The following is a 16583-nucleotide window of genomic DNA, read 5'->3' as shown; positions in this document are numbered from 1 at the left end:
TGCACTTAGCTTTCTCTCACATCCACACATGACTTAGCAACTCTCACATCCACACATGACTACCAGAAAAACCATAGCCTTGACTAGATGGACCTTTGTTGACAAATTAATGTCTCTGCTTTTTAATATGCTGCTTAGATTGGTCATAACTTTCCTTCCAAATTAAGGTGGTGTACAAGAGATCAGGCCTGAATAGACCCTGAAGGTACAAGTAAGTTACATGAAGAAATGATCCAGATTCTCACGGGTCCACAAATTTGTCTCTTCTAGCCTCCACCCATAGCCTTAGAGGGAGTTCCCTATGGTCAGCTGATGGAAGAAGAGAAGACTCAGGTCTGGTTTACAGATAATTCTGTGCAATATGCAGGCACCACCCACAAGTGAATAGCTGCAATACTATAGCCTCTTTGGGGGACACCCTGAAGGACATTGTAAAGGGGAATGGTCCCTGTGGGCAGAAGGTTGCACAGTGCACCTGGTCATTCACTTTGTTTGAAAGGATAAATGATCAGACATGTGACTGTATATCAACTCCTAAGCTGTGGCCAATGGCTTGGCTGAATCGTCTGGGACTTGGATGGAACGTGATTGGGAAATTTGTAACACGGAAACTTGGAGAAGATCTATGGGATAGAACTCTCCAAATGGGCAAAAAATATGAAGGTATTTGTGTTCCAAGGAAAAGTTCACAAAGAATGACCTCAGTAGAGGAGGATTTTAATAATCAAGTGGATAGGATGACCTGTTATGTGAATACCAGTCAGTCTTTTTTCCCAGCCACCCATGTCATTGCACAATGGGCCCATGAACAAAGCAGACATTGCAGCCAGGACAGAGGTTATGCATGGACTCAGCTACATGGCCTTTCACTTACAAGGCCAACCTGGTTAAGGCAATCACAGAGTGCCCAATCTGACAACAGCAGAGACCACACTGGGCCCCCTGCATGGTACCATTCCCGGGTGAACAGTTGATTACAAATTTGACCACTTCCATCATGGAAGGGGCAGTGTTTTATTCTTAACAGAATAAATATTTACTCTGGATATACATTTGCCTTCTCTGCATGCAAGTTTTCTGTCCAAATTACCATTCTGTGGATTTACAGAATGCCTAATCCACCATCACGGTATTCCACACAACATTGCTTCTGATTGTGGAAGCCACTTATCAGCAAACAAAGTGTGTCAATGGGCCCGTGCTCATGGATTCACTGGTTTTACCATGTTGCCTGCTCTCCTGAAGCTACTTGTTTGATAAAATGGTGGAAAGGCCTTTTGAAGACTCTGTCGCAGTACCAGCAACAGTGGCAATCCAGGCAGGACTGCTAACAGCCCAGACCCTTCAGGAATGAGTTTAAGCCACCCCACCAGGCAACGAGCCATGACTAGCTGAGGTGCTTGCTGAAGGCAGAAAGAATACAAAATGAGTAGTGAGAGAAGGCAGTTTTAAATCCCCAGTACAACAACATGACCAGCTATAGAAGTGTAATTTCCATAATTGCAGAACTATAATTTTTGTATTTCCTCATTTTGTTATGAATGTTTGTGTGTGTATAAAAATAAAATCGTTTTTGCCCTTTCTTATTCCCTATCAGGTAACATAAGATGTATTGACTTTACATTATACTATTTAAGTATTATGACTTTGTCATTGGCTTTATTTGGAGATTAGGTATGGTTTAAGAAGATGTATATTAACAAGAGGAGGACCTGTGATTGTAAAATTTATGTGCCAACTTGACTGAGCCAGAGCGTCCAGACACTTGGTCAAATATTATTCTGAGTAAGTCTGGGAAGCTATTTCTTCATGAGATTAGCATTTGAATCAGCAGACTGAGTAAAGCAGGTTGCTATCCCTTGTGTGGGTGAGTCTTATCCAATCATTTGAAGGTCTGAGTAGAAATAAAGGGCTGAATAAGAGGGAACGCTTCTGCTTGACTGCTTGGGTGGGACATTGGTCTTCCTGGCCTCTAGACTCAGATTGAAACATCAAATGGATGAAGATATATATTCTATATCTTAAATATTTATATTTTAAATATTGTCTATTATATACTTAAAATATTGGCTCTGTTTCTCTGAAGAACTCCAATCCAGGTATTATATCTTCTATTTAAAACGACTCTATTGATGCACATTTTGCATATCATAATTCACCCTTTTCAAGCATATAACCCAAGGATGCTTTTATCCCAGATTCATCAAATTCTCCAGCATAAATCAGTTTTAGAACATTTTTACCAACCCAATATGATCTCTCATGTGCATTTAAGGTTAATCTCCCTCACCCCCTGCCCCTAATAATTTGTAGTCTACTTTCCAACTTCATAGCTTTTTCTTTTCTGGATAGTTTACATAAATGGAAATTTATGTGACCTCTTTTTTTTGGCTTCTTTGAGTATGTTTTTTTGGTTTATCCACATTGTAGCATGCATGCATAGCATGTTCCTTTTTTATTGTTGAATAGTATTTCACTGTATGAAGACAGCATATTTTGTCCATCATTCACTTGTTTTTGGAATTTAGGTTGTTTTCAATTGGGCTATTATGAACTGTACATGGAACAACAGACTGGTTCCAAATAGGAAAAGGAGTACGTCAAGGCTGTATATTGTCACCCCGCTTATTTAACTTATATGCAGAGTACACCATGAGAAACGCTGGGCTGGATGAAGCACAAACTGGAATCAAGATTGCCAGGAGAAATATCAATAACCTCAGATATGCAGATAACACCACCCTTATGGCAGAAAGTAAAAAGGAACTAAAAAGCCTCTTGATGAAAGTGAAAGAGGAAAGTGAAAAAGTTGGCCTAAAGTTCAACTTTCAGAAAACTAAGATCATGGCATCTGGTCCCACCACTTCATGGCAAATAGATGGGGAAACAGTGGAAACAGTGTCAGACTTTATTTTTCTGGGCTCCAAAATCACTGCAGATGGTGATTGCAGCCATGAAATTAAAAGACACTTACTCCTTGGAAGGAAAGTTATGACCAACCTAGATAGCATATTAAAAAGCAGAGATATTACTTTCCCACAAAGGTCCGTCTAGTCAAGGCTAAGGTTTTTCCAGTGGTCATGTATGGATGTGAGAGTTGGACTGTGAAGAAAGCTGAGAGCCGAAGAATTGATGCTTTTGAACTGTGGTGCTGGAGAAGACTCTTTTGAGTCCCTTGGACTGCAAGGAGATCCAACCAGTCCATCCTAAAGGAGACCAGTCCTGGATGTTAATTGGAAGGACTGATGCTGAGGCTGAAACTCCAATACTTTGGCCACCTCATGCGAAGAGTTGACTCACTGGAAAAGACTCTGATGCTGGGAGGGATTGGGGGCAGGAGGAGACGGGGACGACAGAGGATGAGATGGCTGGATGGCATCACCGACTTGATGTACATGAGTTTGGGTGAACTCTGGGAGTTGGTGATGGACAGGGAGGCCTGGCGTGCTGCAATTCATGGGGTTGCAAAGAGTCGGACATGACTGAGCGACTCAACTGAACCGATTATGACTAATGCCACTGAGAACATTCCTGTGACAATCGTTATGTGAATACACTCTCACTTCTCTTAGATTGATATCTAAACGTGAAATTACTGGATCACAAGGTAAATTTATGTTTAACATTTTAAGAAACTGCCAAAATGGCTCTTCCATTTTACCTTTGCCACCAACAGTTTGTGAAGATTCCTGTTTTTCCATATCTCTCAAAAGTTAGTTATTACATATATTTTAAGATATGGCCATTACGTGAAAAATAATCCCCCCCAAAAGATTCTTAGAATATTCTTTGAGAAGGAAATGATCCTCTCTCAGAAACTGACTGAGGTCCTCCAGCGAGCAGAGGGCGCTCCAAGACAAGGAACCTTCTCTTAGCTGTTGCAGCGCCATCTTAGTGAGATCTCCGTTGCTAGGAGACGGAGATGCGTCCTTTGGCTTGGGAACCCTGCCACACCGCTCTCCCAGGTTTTCTCTAGCCTGAGGTCCGAGATCTAAGGTCCCACTGCCTTGCAGGGGCAGTCCCAGAAGACTCCTTTCTGGGGACGTTTTCCTCCTGCTCTTTTAATGCTGGCCGTGGCAGGCGGCGGATCCTCGCCCAGATTCAGCTATGTCTAAGAAAGGGAAAAAAGCCAAGGTGCCGCTGTCGGATGAGGAGCAGCTGCTTCTGTTTCAGCAGAAGTTGCTGGCAGAGGAGGAGATGGCCAAGAAGAAAGAGAGGCTCCTGAACCAGTTCTTGAAGGTGATGGATTTTTGCATTATTCTCTGCCCAACCCCATCCACACCCTTGCCCTGGTCCCGTCACCTTGACCCTGTCTTTGTGGCAGCTCATGTTCATGGTAGCCTCCCCTCCCCCTGGAAATCTTAAGACCCAGATAGACTTAGATTTCTGGCAATACCGTATGGGGGAGGGAGCAGTTCTCTGTGAAGCATGGAGGTAGGGAGATGGTATAGAGCTGGACAATCACTACTGAGCCCCAGAACTGGGATAGTAGGTGCTATCATCTGTCTGAGCTATCTGAAAGTCTGATATTCTCCCTTGAGATGAGCCATTACAAACAACGTCCTGCTCTGATGACTCCATCCAGAGGGAAATTCACCATCAGTTCAGTTCAGTTCAGTTCAGTCGCTCAGTCGTGTCCGACTCTCCGCGACCCCATGAATCACAGCACGCCAGGCCTCCCTGTCCATCACCAACTCCCGGAGTTCACTCAAACTCATGTCCATAGAGTTGGTGATGCCATCCAGCCATCTCATTCTCTGTCGTCCCCTTCTCCTCCTGCCCTCAATCCTTCCCAGCATCATAGCCCTCCCTAAAATGCCACTGGGCAGATCCTGTCTTACTTAAGACCCTCCCAAAACAAGAATAAGAACTCCTGAATGTGAGCCATCAGGTCCCTCAGAAAAGACAAAGGGTAAGATGTTAGTTGGCAAACTAAGTCTGATATGTTTGTTGTACTGTATGAGGGCTTTTAGCCCTGGGGTTGTTGTTTAGTCGCTAAGTCATATCTGACTCTTTGCAACCCCATGGACTGTAGCACTCCAGGCTCCTCTGTCCTCTATTATCTCCCAGAGTTTGTTCAAATTCATTTGTCCCTTGAATCAGTGATGCTATCTAACCATCTCGTTCTTTGTGTATGTGTGGGGGGGTGTATTTATTCCTTCCCACAGGACAAGCTGGCCAAGGAGGAGCACAACAGTGCTCTGAACCTTAATAAGATTAATACACAGTGGAGAACAGTCCTTCGGGAAGTCAAGACCAGAGAGCTTCATAAGGACATTGAGATCCTCAGCCAAACATTTGAACGGGTGGTGGACTGCAAGGACAGTGTCATCAAGGCAAGCTCTCTTCCCAAAGAAACACTTGATTATGACTGCCTTTGACCTCTTAATAAAATGGGCCTAGTGAATTAATCCATGTTAAAGCGCTCCCACGACACATGTTGTGATGCAGCTAGGCTATCGTTCATTTCACTGAAGTGAAAAATAGAATACTGAGCTGTCATCCCTCCCCTTCTGTTAGAGGAGCCATTCTCCTTGATCATCTACTGCCTCAAACCAGTACTATACAGTATTAGAGTTGAAAGGCACAGTAGACATCACCCAATGACTTGAACTTAGTCCTAAACTTTCATTTCAATGTGAGAAGGCTTAGTTCCAGAGAGAAGAAGCAGTTTGCCCAAGGTCACACAGCTAGTTAGTGAGAGAGCTGTGACTAGCACAGATTTCTTGATTCCCACTCCAGTGCTTTATGCAACCAAATTCCATGTGGCCTCTTGGATTCAACTTCAGTGGCCCTGGATGAGGTTGTGAAGATCTCCATTGGTAAGAACGGTTCTGGATCTCTAACCAATTCAGTCAGCTAACTTTATGCCCTTGGGAGGTTCTTGAGTTGAGTACATACCATCTTTTTCTCTAAGGGATTTTTTCTCTTGAGTTTCAAGTCCTTCCCTTTAGGATCCCTCAATATCTGTTCCTGTTTGTTGCACTGTTCTCACAACTGAACTCATGAGTTCTTCCTGTCTCCAGTCCCCTTTCCCATACTCCACAATCTGGTCTTCCCCATACTCTCTGTTTGGGTGCCTGGTGCCATTCACCATCACCCAGCCTGGGAATCTGGGAATCATTCTAGCTTTGGCCTCCGTCCCTGACTTCTGGCACTAAGTCTTATGTAAATCTTCTGCTTAAATAAGTCACACCCTGCTCTTTCCCACTGTCCTGCTGTAGTTGAGACCCAGGTATTATCTCTACTGCAATAACTTCTTATCTTCCAGTGTTTGATTGTCTACACACTACCAGGATTATCTTTCTGAAACAAAAATCTGTTCCTGTTACTCCACTGTGTAAATCTCCTTAGTGGCGCCCTCGTCTACAGAAAAAATGGCTCCCTTCCTCCACAGAAGGAACAGCAAAGCCTTTCATGATCTGGCCTCTACCTGTACCTTGCATACAGCCAGCCTTCTTTCCTGTGCCTTTGCACATGCTGTTCCCTCTGTCTGGAATTCTCTTTTCCTCATCTCCTCATGTTTCAAGTTCTTACTCCTCCTCCAAGAATGACACAAATGACATCTCTGCTATGAAGCCTTCCCCAGTGCACTCTGTCTCTTATATCCCCTTGTCACTGGGGAATTATCAGCCTCAGAGCATTTTCCGTGTTGTGCTGTAACATTTTTTCAAATTTTATAAAATGGGAATTTAATCTGCACCTGTTTTTCTTTGGGGGGTTTTCCCTCAGAATTTATTTGCAATTTTCTGTTTGTATAACTTTTCCTACTGCAAGACTTCAGACTTCTTTGGAGAGTGAAAATGTCTTTTCATCTCTGAATCCTCAGCATCCAGCACAGTGCTGGTACAGAGCAGATTTAGTATACCTTAATGGCAACCCACTCCAGTGTTCTTGCCTGGAGAATCCCAGGGACAGCGGAGCCTGGTCGGCTGCCATCTATGGGGTCGCACAGAGTCGGACACAACTGAAGTGACTTAGCAGCAGCAGCAGCTGAGTGAGTGAATAGTCTTCCATTATCAGCACCTATTTCATAAGATCTTTTCCATACTAAAGTCGCTCAGTCGTGTCTGACTCTTTGTGACCCCACGCAATTCTTTGCAACTCCCTGGCGGGGCTGTAGCCGGCCAGGTTCCTCTGTCCATGGTATTCTCTAGGCAAGAATAGTGGAATGGGTTGCCATTCTCTACTCTAGGGGATCTCCCCAACCCAGGGATCGAACCTGGGTCTCCTACATCACAGGCAGATTCTTTATCTGCCACAGAGCTACCAGGGAAACCCCATACTAAACATATAAGTAAAAGCCAGCAATGTGGTAGTTTACAGTGAGTGGATCATCTGGACATTTGGTAAAGGCTCTGTTGCTTTATTCATTTTAATTTTAATTTGTTTTGTTCTTTTGAATAAGTAGTTCACCCACATTATTCAAAATTCAAAAGATAAAAAAGTTATGTACAGAAAAGTTCCCTCCCACTGGTGCCTTTCAACCACCCAGTGCCCCTCCTGATAATTTTAGTTGCATGAATAAAGCTTTTTTTCACACAGATGGTAGTATTACATAGGGTTCTGCCTCTTGCCTTTTTCATTTAATAATATATCCTGAGGACTATTCCACATTAGCCCATGCTTCTCATTTTGTTTTACAACAGCCTAGTACTCTGTATTGTAGTTTAACATGTTACTTTGTCCTCAGTATTTCCTGTGTCTTGGTAATTCCAACTAGAAGCTTGCAGGTGCTGTGTTCTTTTATAGCAGCTGTTGATTAATTCACTGGGGGTTGCAAAATGCTGATTTTTTTTTAATGCTGATTTCCTAATAGTATCATTCTTTTTTCATTTATTAGTTCAAATACTCTATAAAGAGATACTATCATTTACCATTCAGTTACCCAGAGGTATAATTTATATAAAAAATGCCTGACTCTTTCTCTTCCCTTTTATAAACCAGTTTTTAAAAAAATTCATTGTCTGGCACCCTCTAATGGTAACTGATTTTTTTTAAGTATTCTGATAAACTCATAATCAAACATATTTGATATTTTTTAATCCATTGCCATTCTTATCCTTATTGATGTTCACACTGTCACTTTTTATTTGGCCAATGATGTCTTCTCATTATCTATTGCTACATCACAAACCACCATAAATTAGCGACTTACAACAGCAATTTATTTCACTCTCTCTCAGGGTTCTATAGGTTGACTTAACTTAGCAGGGAGGTTCTTGCCTGACACCTCTCACACGGTTTTCAGTGAGATGTCACTTGGGACGGCGGTGACCTGGGGGCTTGACTGAGCTGCATATGTAAGATGACCAGCAGTTGATTCTGACTGCCCACTGGGATCTCAGCGGGGCTGTTGACTGGAATGAATGCTTTCACGGGGCCCCTCCACCGGCACTGGCTTCTCACATTCCAAAGTTGGACAACCCGATCTCCCAGAGCCAAAGAATTGGCATTAGGAACTAGGGAAAATAGGAACTAGCCAGCTGAATACATTTTTATTTTCTCACACAGCTGCCATTCAACCAAAGTGGTAACTCTGTGTTTCCTATCCAGTCTTTAGCAAAGGACCTGTCAGAAGCTGAGGAGCAGTACGCCCACGCCCTGCGCAGCCACTTGCACAGCATCGACCAGCTCTTGGCCCTGCAGAGATGCCGGCTCAACCTCTTAGAGGAAAATTACAACATGGAGCTGGAGGCCCTAACCAAGGAGTTTGAGAGTGAAAGGTGTGGGACCCTAAAAGGGGGCGGGGGGGGGGTACCCGTCGAGCCCAGGGACGTATCCAGAGCCTATGTCAGGATGCTACCTGTAAGCAGCCACCCACTTTCAGCGATCAAAATCCTACCCATCTACCTACCTGGAGGACAGCGATGGTGTGGGGAAATTAACAAGATGGCACCATTCAGGCCCTCTCGCCCTACCCTTTCATGCCCTGTGCCCCATGTTCTGTAAACAATGTTTATGTGATTGCCGAGGTCACTTGTAGCACTGCGCATGCGCATCAGGAGGCACTCGCTTGGTTCCGGACTCCTTTGTGCGGTATGCCTGTATGAACATCACCTGGAAAAGCCCAGAGGGTAGTGTGCAGTTATGCTGTGTTATGTTATGACCACCACTACAGCTGCAGCGTCAGCCAGGAGAGAGGCTGTGTTATGGCTGCCATGCCAGCCAGGAGAGAATAAACCTGGCTACAGTTACTATAGCGTCTGGCGTCTTCTTCCAAGCTCTTAGCTCTGGGCTTACCTATACTAGGTTCAGCGAACAAGACAGTGTGAACAGCAAGAAAACTGGCATCTGGAACAGGATCAGCAATACAGATGGGAAAGAGACTTTTCACTCCAACCTTTTGTACTTTTTTATTTTTTTATCATATGACTATATTACCTATTCAAAAATCAAACTAATATTATTTTTCTGGCCCTGCAAAGGACAGAACCTGCCCTCCTCCTATTCTTCTTCAGTACCGAAGAGTTTGTACCATTCCTATAGTTTTATTACATACTGCTTTGCATTGTCATTATTGGTCCATATGCTTTATGCCTCAGAGCAGGAACGGTATCTTATCTTCTACAGGAAAACAATTATTGACCAACATGAAAAAGAGATTCACTACCTACAAGATGTCTTCATGGCTATGGAGCAGAACTACATAGATTCTGAATATGAAAGCAAGTTGGAGTTCCAGAGCATGTGGGACGATCTGAAAAACAAGGTACGGAGGGAGAGCAGATGGGCAGGAGGTGGGAAGAAGGGAGAAAAAGGTTCTGAAGGTAGTAGAGCTAAAAGAGATCCCTTTAACCAACACAGTCAGTAAAACACATGTTGCCACTGTAGGTATACCCCTGTGGCTTTTTGTAATTTTGTGAAAATTGGTGAGGAGGAAAGACCATCCTGAAATACCAAGAAAATGAATTTTAGAGCTAACACACACCAAGGAGATCCTCTCACTTCATCCCTGTGATCTGTAGAAGAAGAAATTAAGGTCCAAAGTGGACCTTAATGACCTGCCAAAGTCAGGCTGCTGAACTGTGATCAAAGGGGGGAGTCCAGTTCTCCTGCCACTTGGCCCTAAGGGCTTCCACCACCTTGGAAGCTGTCAACTTAGCCAGCCTGCAGGCCTGGGTTTGGAGGGTAGAGTACTTTGTTTTCATTTCCCATAATGTTTCATACAAATTTTGATAAGCTATCTACATTTAAACGTTGGGAGATTTCACAAAAAAATCCAAAATTGCAACTTCCCTTGAACAATTTAAAGATCTGGTAACACTGGCCACATTTTCAAATGGGGACATTCCCAGGGAACTGAGCAGCTGTGCCCTCACCCCCACCACTGATGGGGCATTTCCTCTGGGGTTCACCACCGGCCCCACATAGCCCACAGCACTTATTTAGATCATCTGCCTGGTCTTTGTAGGCATTTTCACTGGCAACCTCTGCACCATGCTGTGCTACAAACAGTACAAGAGGGGGAGGTGTTGGTGCCGGTGAAAGGGCGCTAATAGGGTAAGCCCAAGCACTGGCTATTTGGGGATCACTTCCCAGAATTTAGAAGAGAAGCACTTTCTAAGATTGCAACTGGAGAACATAGTAGAAGATCTGTGGAGGAGGTTCCAGGATGCACTCAAGAATTACACTGATGCCACAGAGGATCGAAAGATTGCCTTCGAGACTCTCAAGGTGAAGGACGAGAAAAGCTCCAAAGAGATTGAAGCACAGATGAAAAAAATACAGAAACTACAGGTTAGTGCAGCTAACCTGGGCGACTCACTGCTTTAACTGCTCCATCATCCCCTGTTCTTCTTCCTGTTTCCCCTGGGCTTCATCACTGTTTGGGGAAAGATGATATGCTCTGATTTCAGTCCCCAGACAGTCCTTCTGTCTGCTCACTGAAGACCCTCACGTAGTCAAGTGTTTCCTGTAATCTACCCTGTTCCTCTAGGATTCCATCATTATTTTAAAAGGCAAGATCCTGGTGCACAGCCGCGAGAGTGAAGAACAGAATCAGGACATTCGTGAAGACAAGGAGTTGGTCCTGGTACAACTGCGAAAACTTAAGGCCCAGAGGACTCAGGCCCGGGGAATAGCACAGGAGAACTTAGTCAAACTCACCCTGGAAAGCAATGCTACCCTCAAGGCCCTGAGGGGGATTGTTGACAAGGTAACAAAGGGGAGAGGGTAGCCAGAACAGAACCAGGGAACCTGGCTCCCTGCAGAGTGAAAGGGGCTGGCAAAACATAGAGGGCTTCCCCCAGCTTCCTACCTGAGTGCACACTTGGAATACCTATTTTATTTCATGTTCCCTTGCCTCTCACATATTATTTATTTAATCTTTATTTCATTTCTGGGCTGCGTCGGGTCTTAGTTGTGGCATGTGAGTTTCTCTCCAGTCGTGGCACACAGGTTCAGTAGTTGCAGGAAACGGGCTCTCTAGTTGAGGCACTTGGGCTTAGTTGGTCCACGGTATGTAGGATCTTAGTTCCCCAACCAGGGATGGAACCCATGTCCCCTGCATTGGAAGGCAGATCCTTAACCACTGGACCACCAGGAAGTCCCTTACCTCTCACCTCTTCAATTTAATGAGTTAATAGTGAATGGGTTTTAGAAGAATATAAAATATTTGGAATAGTGCTTGTAAGCCTTTTGTGTTGGATGTTTTACTTTTGTATCCCATTTGGCTAAGTAGCTTCCCTGGATTGAAGCAGGGGAACCAACTCCACTATTTCCCCTTCCCAATCCCTTTCCTAATAGAAGGTTTCTGCTTGTCAACAGGGTGAAAAGATTCTTAAACTTGCTGAAATATGTAGGAAATTTGAAACAGAAGAAGAAAAAGTGCTGCCTTTTTATTCATCAGCATTGACTCCCAAGGAGCAGGAAGAGATAGAGACAATGGACCTAGAGGAGTTTAATGAAGAGCTTGGAAAGGTAAGGCTCCACGGGCCCAAGGCCACCGCCTGAGGCGGGGGTGACAGAGCACTGGGCTACACTTGCTAACAGATCCTACCACACACCTTCTGCCTGTAACTCATTCCCAGGTGATAATGGACTACAAAGGGATGGAGAATTTCTGGAAAAGGTACAACAAAGTGAAACTGGAGCAACTGAGCCTTCGGCACAGACGTGCTCAGTTATTAGAAATCAATGAGAAGCTGCGGGAGATGCTCAGGCAGTACTTGGATGGCATCTCCGTGAGTGATGAAGTGCTGAGCCAGCTCAACCCACTCTTCATCGTCAATCATCGCAGCAACTTACCCCAGCTCCTGCCCACGCCCACAACCCAGCCAGGTGACAAAAAACCTCCAGTCACCTACAGCGTCATTGAAGCAGCCCATGTGGTCTCCCATACCCTGTGATCCACCGGGAAAACCTCTTTTCAATGCCCAGAGAATGTTTTGAGAAACCCAAGGACTTTGCTATTAAAAATCACCATGGAGTTTATGAGCTCTCGATATCTTTTCCATGTTGGATAAAACAGTCTATTTGGAGGATATTAGGAATACAGCAGCCCTAGGGAGTAGAGAGGGCTTCCCAGGTGGCACTAGTGGTAAAAAAAAAAAAAAAAAGCCCACCTGCCAATGCAAGAGATGTGGGTTCAATCCCTGGGTTGGGAAGATCACCTGGAGCAGTGTACAGCAACCCACTCCAGTATTCTTGCCTGGAGAATCCCCATAGACAGAGGAGCCTAGGGGCCTACAGTCCATGGGGTCACAAAGAGTCCGACACGACTGAAGCAACTTGGCATACACACAGCACAGCGAGTAGAGAGAGTAGCCAGGCAACTACCCCGACGCTTACTTCTCAGTGAGGTATTGCTCCTTGGTGTCAGGACACAATGGGAGCCAAAACCCATGCTTTCAGGACCCAGAGATCCTATGGTCCTTGGTGTAAGTTAGGACAGGAAGAGGAGGCCAGGAGAACTGATCCAAAGCCTCCGAACACCCCCTGCCAAGCAGAACCCAACTAAGAATGCCTTTTGCCTCAGCCCTTTATCTCATTCCCACTTACAAAGGCAGCCGCAGAAAGTATCAGGTGAAGAATGAAAAGTTTTTAAAAAATTGTTTATTATTTCTTTTTGCTCTTGTTTCGTTTCTCTTCCTTGAGCTTCTTTTTGGAGATTTTAGGACTGCTGGCCTTTCTGTATAGATGATACCCAATAAGGCCCAGGAGGGCTGGCACCATGGCCATGCCTACCAGAGGCAAAATGCCCTTCACCAGCTTCTGCCAGTAGTTGGCTCGGATCAGTGCAATCAGTTCCACGTCAAAATGCAGCTCTGCATCCGCTGGAGGCAGAGAGGAGTTGAGGGTTAGAATCCCTGTGCACTGTATCCAGGGCCCAGAATCTGAATGCAAATAGGGAGGGCAGACCACACCGCAGCAACATCTGTGAAGTTGGCAAGACTAAAATGAGTGGCTGAGTTCTCTTAATGAGAGAGGCAGAGGAGGGTTATGAGGCTATTGAGTGATAGTCATGTTTACCCCAAATATACAAGTGTGGCTTGTCTTCACTGACAGGTCTCTGACACAACAGGAAAACCTTTGTGCAAAGTACAGGCCGTTCTCCATTTATAAGTTAGAGAACCTCTGTACTAACTGTATCTCTAAACAGCCACATGGATAGAATCTTTGCAAGGCTGAAGTTAATTGGACTTAAACTAGACTTTTTAAAATGTCACCAACCAATAAGCACACTCACTGTGATTCTTAAAAAAAAAAAAAAAACAGGTGTTTCAACATGGCTAGAGAGGCAGGATGTGGTTTAAGACAAACGGAATGGAGAAATGAACAGGAGTGAGATGGGGGAGAAATGTAAACAAGCAGTACTGGATATGAGGAGGCAACAGAGCTTTGGGTAAAAGAATTTCTCTTTAGTCCCCTGACCCTCTCTCTGGGTCTCCCTCTAAGCTAGAACTTAGGATAAGAACTTTTATCCCAGTACAACTCATTTTAGCTAATGGAACATTTCTTATAACCAAAAGCAAGAGATCTGCATCTTAGAAAATATGTTTAGGCTCAGGCCTTAAAAAACAGGTATTAGCAGTGACTTGTGAGGGTTTAGCTTTTTTTAAGATTTTTTTTTTTATGTGGACCATTTTTATTTTTTTTTTATTTTTATTATTTTTTTTTATGTGGACCATTTTTAAAGTCTTTATTGAATATGTTACAATATTGCTTCTGTTTTGTTTTGATTTTCTGGCCCAGAGGCATGGAACTCACACCCCCAGCATTGGAAGGGGAAGTGTTAACTAGAACCCCAGGGAGGCCCCCAGGCTTGGCTTTTAAATGCTGTTTTTATTTTGTTTTGAATTACTTGACTGTGACCATTTTCACTATCTCTTCTCTGGTGGGGTCTGAAAGGAACTGTGGAGATGTGGTGAGACGCCATGCCAGCTGCACAGATGACAGTCTGGAGTTGTAGGAAAAGCACAGGAAAGAAGTCTAGAGTTCTCAGAGAGGTGGCACAGGCAGCAGACTCATGTGGCTCAAGCAAGGGTCACCGCCCTAGAAAGTTGCCGGCTGCCAGAGGACAAGCCAGGTGGCTTTAACAGGCTATATGTCTCTAGTCCCTGCTGGCAATCTGAGGAGGAAAAGGGTGGCCCTGCAGAAGGAGGCATCAGCCAGTCCTATACCATTTAGCAAACTGGGTTTAGACCTTCTCAGGCTTCAAAGTACATAGCTCCTTGTACCTCTTAGGGACTGTTTTTTTTTGTTTGTTTTTGGGCTGCACTCTCTAGCACGTGGGATCTTAGTTTCCCGACCAGGGCTCACACCCGCATGCTCTGCATTGGAAGCACAGAGTCTTAACCTCTGGATCGCCAGGGAAGTCCCAGGGACTGGGTATTTCGATAGCCAGAGAGTCGCCTCATCAGATTACCTGGGATAGATGGTGGAAATCCCCGTTTTCCATAGGCCAGGTGAGAAGGAATGATTACCCTTCGCTTCTCTCTAAGGAAAGGAATGTGAATCATAGCCAGGGGTAGGACCAGGTGGGCCAACCACCTCGGTCCACCTGAAGTCCCAGCAACAAAGCCCTCTGGATAGTCACACTCAAAACACGAACTTTCCCACCTGAGCACCAAACAGGTTGACTGGCCAAGGTGTCCATCCCCCCAGGTGTCTCAACTCCACCATCAGAACCCCTAACCAGAAAAAGCCTGAGGCTTCATCCAGAGCCTCCATGCCCAGAGACCAGGACCTACCCAATACAAAGCCAGAGCCCATTCTCCTGCCTCCTCTAGGAGCAGAGACGGCCTCCACCCATGCAGAAGGGGTACACCCAAGCCCACCCCTGCCCAGATACTCACCCCACACACATGTCTACAAGGCTCTGCTCCAGACCTTGAGAAAGAAGACACAAATGAATAGGAAGTTATCTACATCCCCCAAATCCTGGGAGAGGAAGATCAAACGCTCCCCATGACCCTCAATTGAGCTCCCCACTTCTGGAATCTCTGGCCTCCAATGTGGTTTGCGGCAAGAGGAGTACCAGGAGTGGGATTTGAACCTCAGGAGGTGAGTGGTAGAACCCGGGGGGTAGGGGTGGGGGTGGGGGTTGGCATTTCCAAGGTAGCTGAGGGGTTAAAGAGACTAAGAAAGGGCTTAGGTTGGGAAGAAATGGAATGGGAGGTGCAGCTCACATACCTGGTATCACCTGCTTTTGGCCAAGTTCTATAACCAGAGGGTCTCTGCTCAGAGACGTGTCAAAGATGCGTCCATCTACCAGGCTGCCCTGGGGGTGGGAGGGAGAGCATCCAGAGCGCACACCTATACCTCTCCCTCCCAGCAGGGTGCGCACACACCTGGCCCCGGGCCGGAACCCCCTAGCAGCTGCAGTCTAACGTTCCCTTTCGGGCAGAAAGGAACAGGAAGCCCCAAAAGGGCTGGCACTGTCGGAGATCCCTCCACCCTTCACTTCACTGCGGAAGAGCAGGGAAGGGGAAAGGGTAGGGGAGAGGCACGCCCCTCCCCCCGCCACGTGCCGGAGGACCCCAGAGCCGGAGTTACTCCCCGACCGCTTGCCACGTGTCCAAGCCAAAGCTGACGTGTTTCAGCGGGCGCCGCCCCCGGGGCCCCGCCGCGGCCCCCCAGGCCCCTCACCGAGTAGTGTATGTGAAGCGTGTCTCCAAAGGCAGCAGGCTCAGCACACGGCTCGGGGGGCTCCACCTGTGATCGCACTACACGAGTCAGGGAGGTTCCTGCCCCTCGACTCGGCACCCCCAGTTCGGTGCCTGCGCTCCCTCCTCCCCGCTCCCAGGATCCTTCAGACCCCGACCTTCCCCGCGACCGGGCCCGACCTCCATCTACAGCGCCTGCCCGGGATTCTCTCCTCACCAGGGTCTCCACTTGGAGGGTCCGGACGGGACTTTCGGTTTCGGACCCAGCCTCCGCCCGGCACACCGCCCCCCTGAGCAGCAGCAGCAGCAGCAGTCGGAGCGGGAGAAGTGAGGGGCGCAGAGTCATAACTGGGTGCGGGCAGGGCTCGGGGCACGCAGGACAAGCCGCTGGATGACACGGGCTAGGACCGCAGTTCCTTCGGCGCCCAGGCCAGACTGGATGGGACGGGGCGGGTCGCGACGCGCCAGCTCCTC

At 46.2% G+C, this 16583-nt stretch overlaps 2 protein-coding genes across 2 annotated transcripts; one reads left to right on the top strand and one right to left on the bottom strand.

Moving 5' to 3' along the window:
* Window positions 1-3915: 3915 nt before the first annotated feature.
* Window positions 3916-12425, top strand: DRC2 (dynein regulatory complex subunit 2). The gene is made up of 8 exons (XM_055395265.2): window positions 3916-4239; window positions 5169-5336; window positions 8557-8726; window positions 9574-9712; window positions 10543-10740; window positions 10940-11158; window positions 11770-11922; window positions 12033-12425. The coding sequence occupies exons 1-8, from the start codon at window positions 4108-4110 to the stop codon at window positions 12348-12350; spliced, it is 1497 nt and encodes a 498-aa protein (XP_055251240.1). The 5' UTR covers window positions 3916-4107; the 3' UTR covers window positions 12351-12425.
* Window positions 12426-13034: 609 nt separating this feature from the next.
* FKBP11 (FKBP prolyl isomerase 11) lies at window positions 13035-16568 on the bottom strand. The gene is made up of 6 exons (XM_055396313.2): window positions 16327-16568; window positions 16093-16158; window positions 15637-15724; window positions 15300-15333; window positions 14870-14940; window positions 13035-13277 (listed from the first exon to the last, which is right to left on the bottom strand). Exons 1-6 carry the CDS (start codon window positions 16453-16455, stop codon window positions 13060-13062), a joined length of 606 nt encoding a protein of 201 aa, XP_055252288.1. The 5' UTR covers window positions 16456-16568; the 3' UTR covers window positions 13035-13059.
* Between the last annotated feature and the right edge of the window lie 15 nt (window positions 16569-16583).

Source organism: Moschus berezovskii, chromosome 6 (assembly GCF_049115385.1).
Source record: "Moschus berezovskii isolate FMDL1 chromosome 6, NW_MosBer_1.0, whole genome shotgun sequence".
Taxonomy (NCBI): domain Eukaryota; kingdom Metazoa; phylum Chordata; class Mammalia; order Artiodactyla; family Moschidae; genus Moschus; species Moschus berezovskii.
Note: the sequence above shows the minus strand (reverse complement) of the source record. Positions and strands in the feature narration are given on the sequence as shown.

Excerpts from the sequence above, each read along its gene's own strand:
- DRC2 (XM_055395265.2), top strand. The coding sequence starts at position 4,108 with ATGTCTAAGAAAGGGAAAAAAGCCAAGGTGCCGCTGTCGGATGAGGAG. Across the intron at positions 10,741-10,939 it reads AAAAAATACAGAAACTACAG|GATTCCATCATTATTTTAAA; the intron begins GTTAGTGCAGCT and ends CTGTTCCTCTAG. Across the intron at positions 11,923-12,032 it reads TTAATGAAGAGCTTGGAAAG|GTGATAATGGACTACAAAGG; the intron begins GTAAGGCTCCAC and ends ACTCATTCCCAG.
- FKBP11 (XM_055396313.2), bottom strand. The coding sequence starts at position 16,455 with ATGACTCTGCGCCCCTCACTTCTCCCGCTCCGACTGCTGCTGCTGCTG. Across the intron at positions 16,159-16,326 it reads CCCTCCAAGTGGAGACCCTG|GTGGAGCCCCCCGAGCCGTG; the intron begins GTGAGGAGAGAA and ends GTGCGATCACAG. Across the intron at positions 15,334-15,636 it reads CCAAAAGCAGGTGATACCAG|GTCTGGAGCAGAGCCTTGTA; the intron begins GTATGTGAGCTG and ends TTCTTTCTCAAG.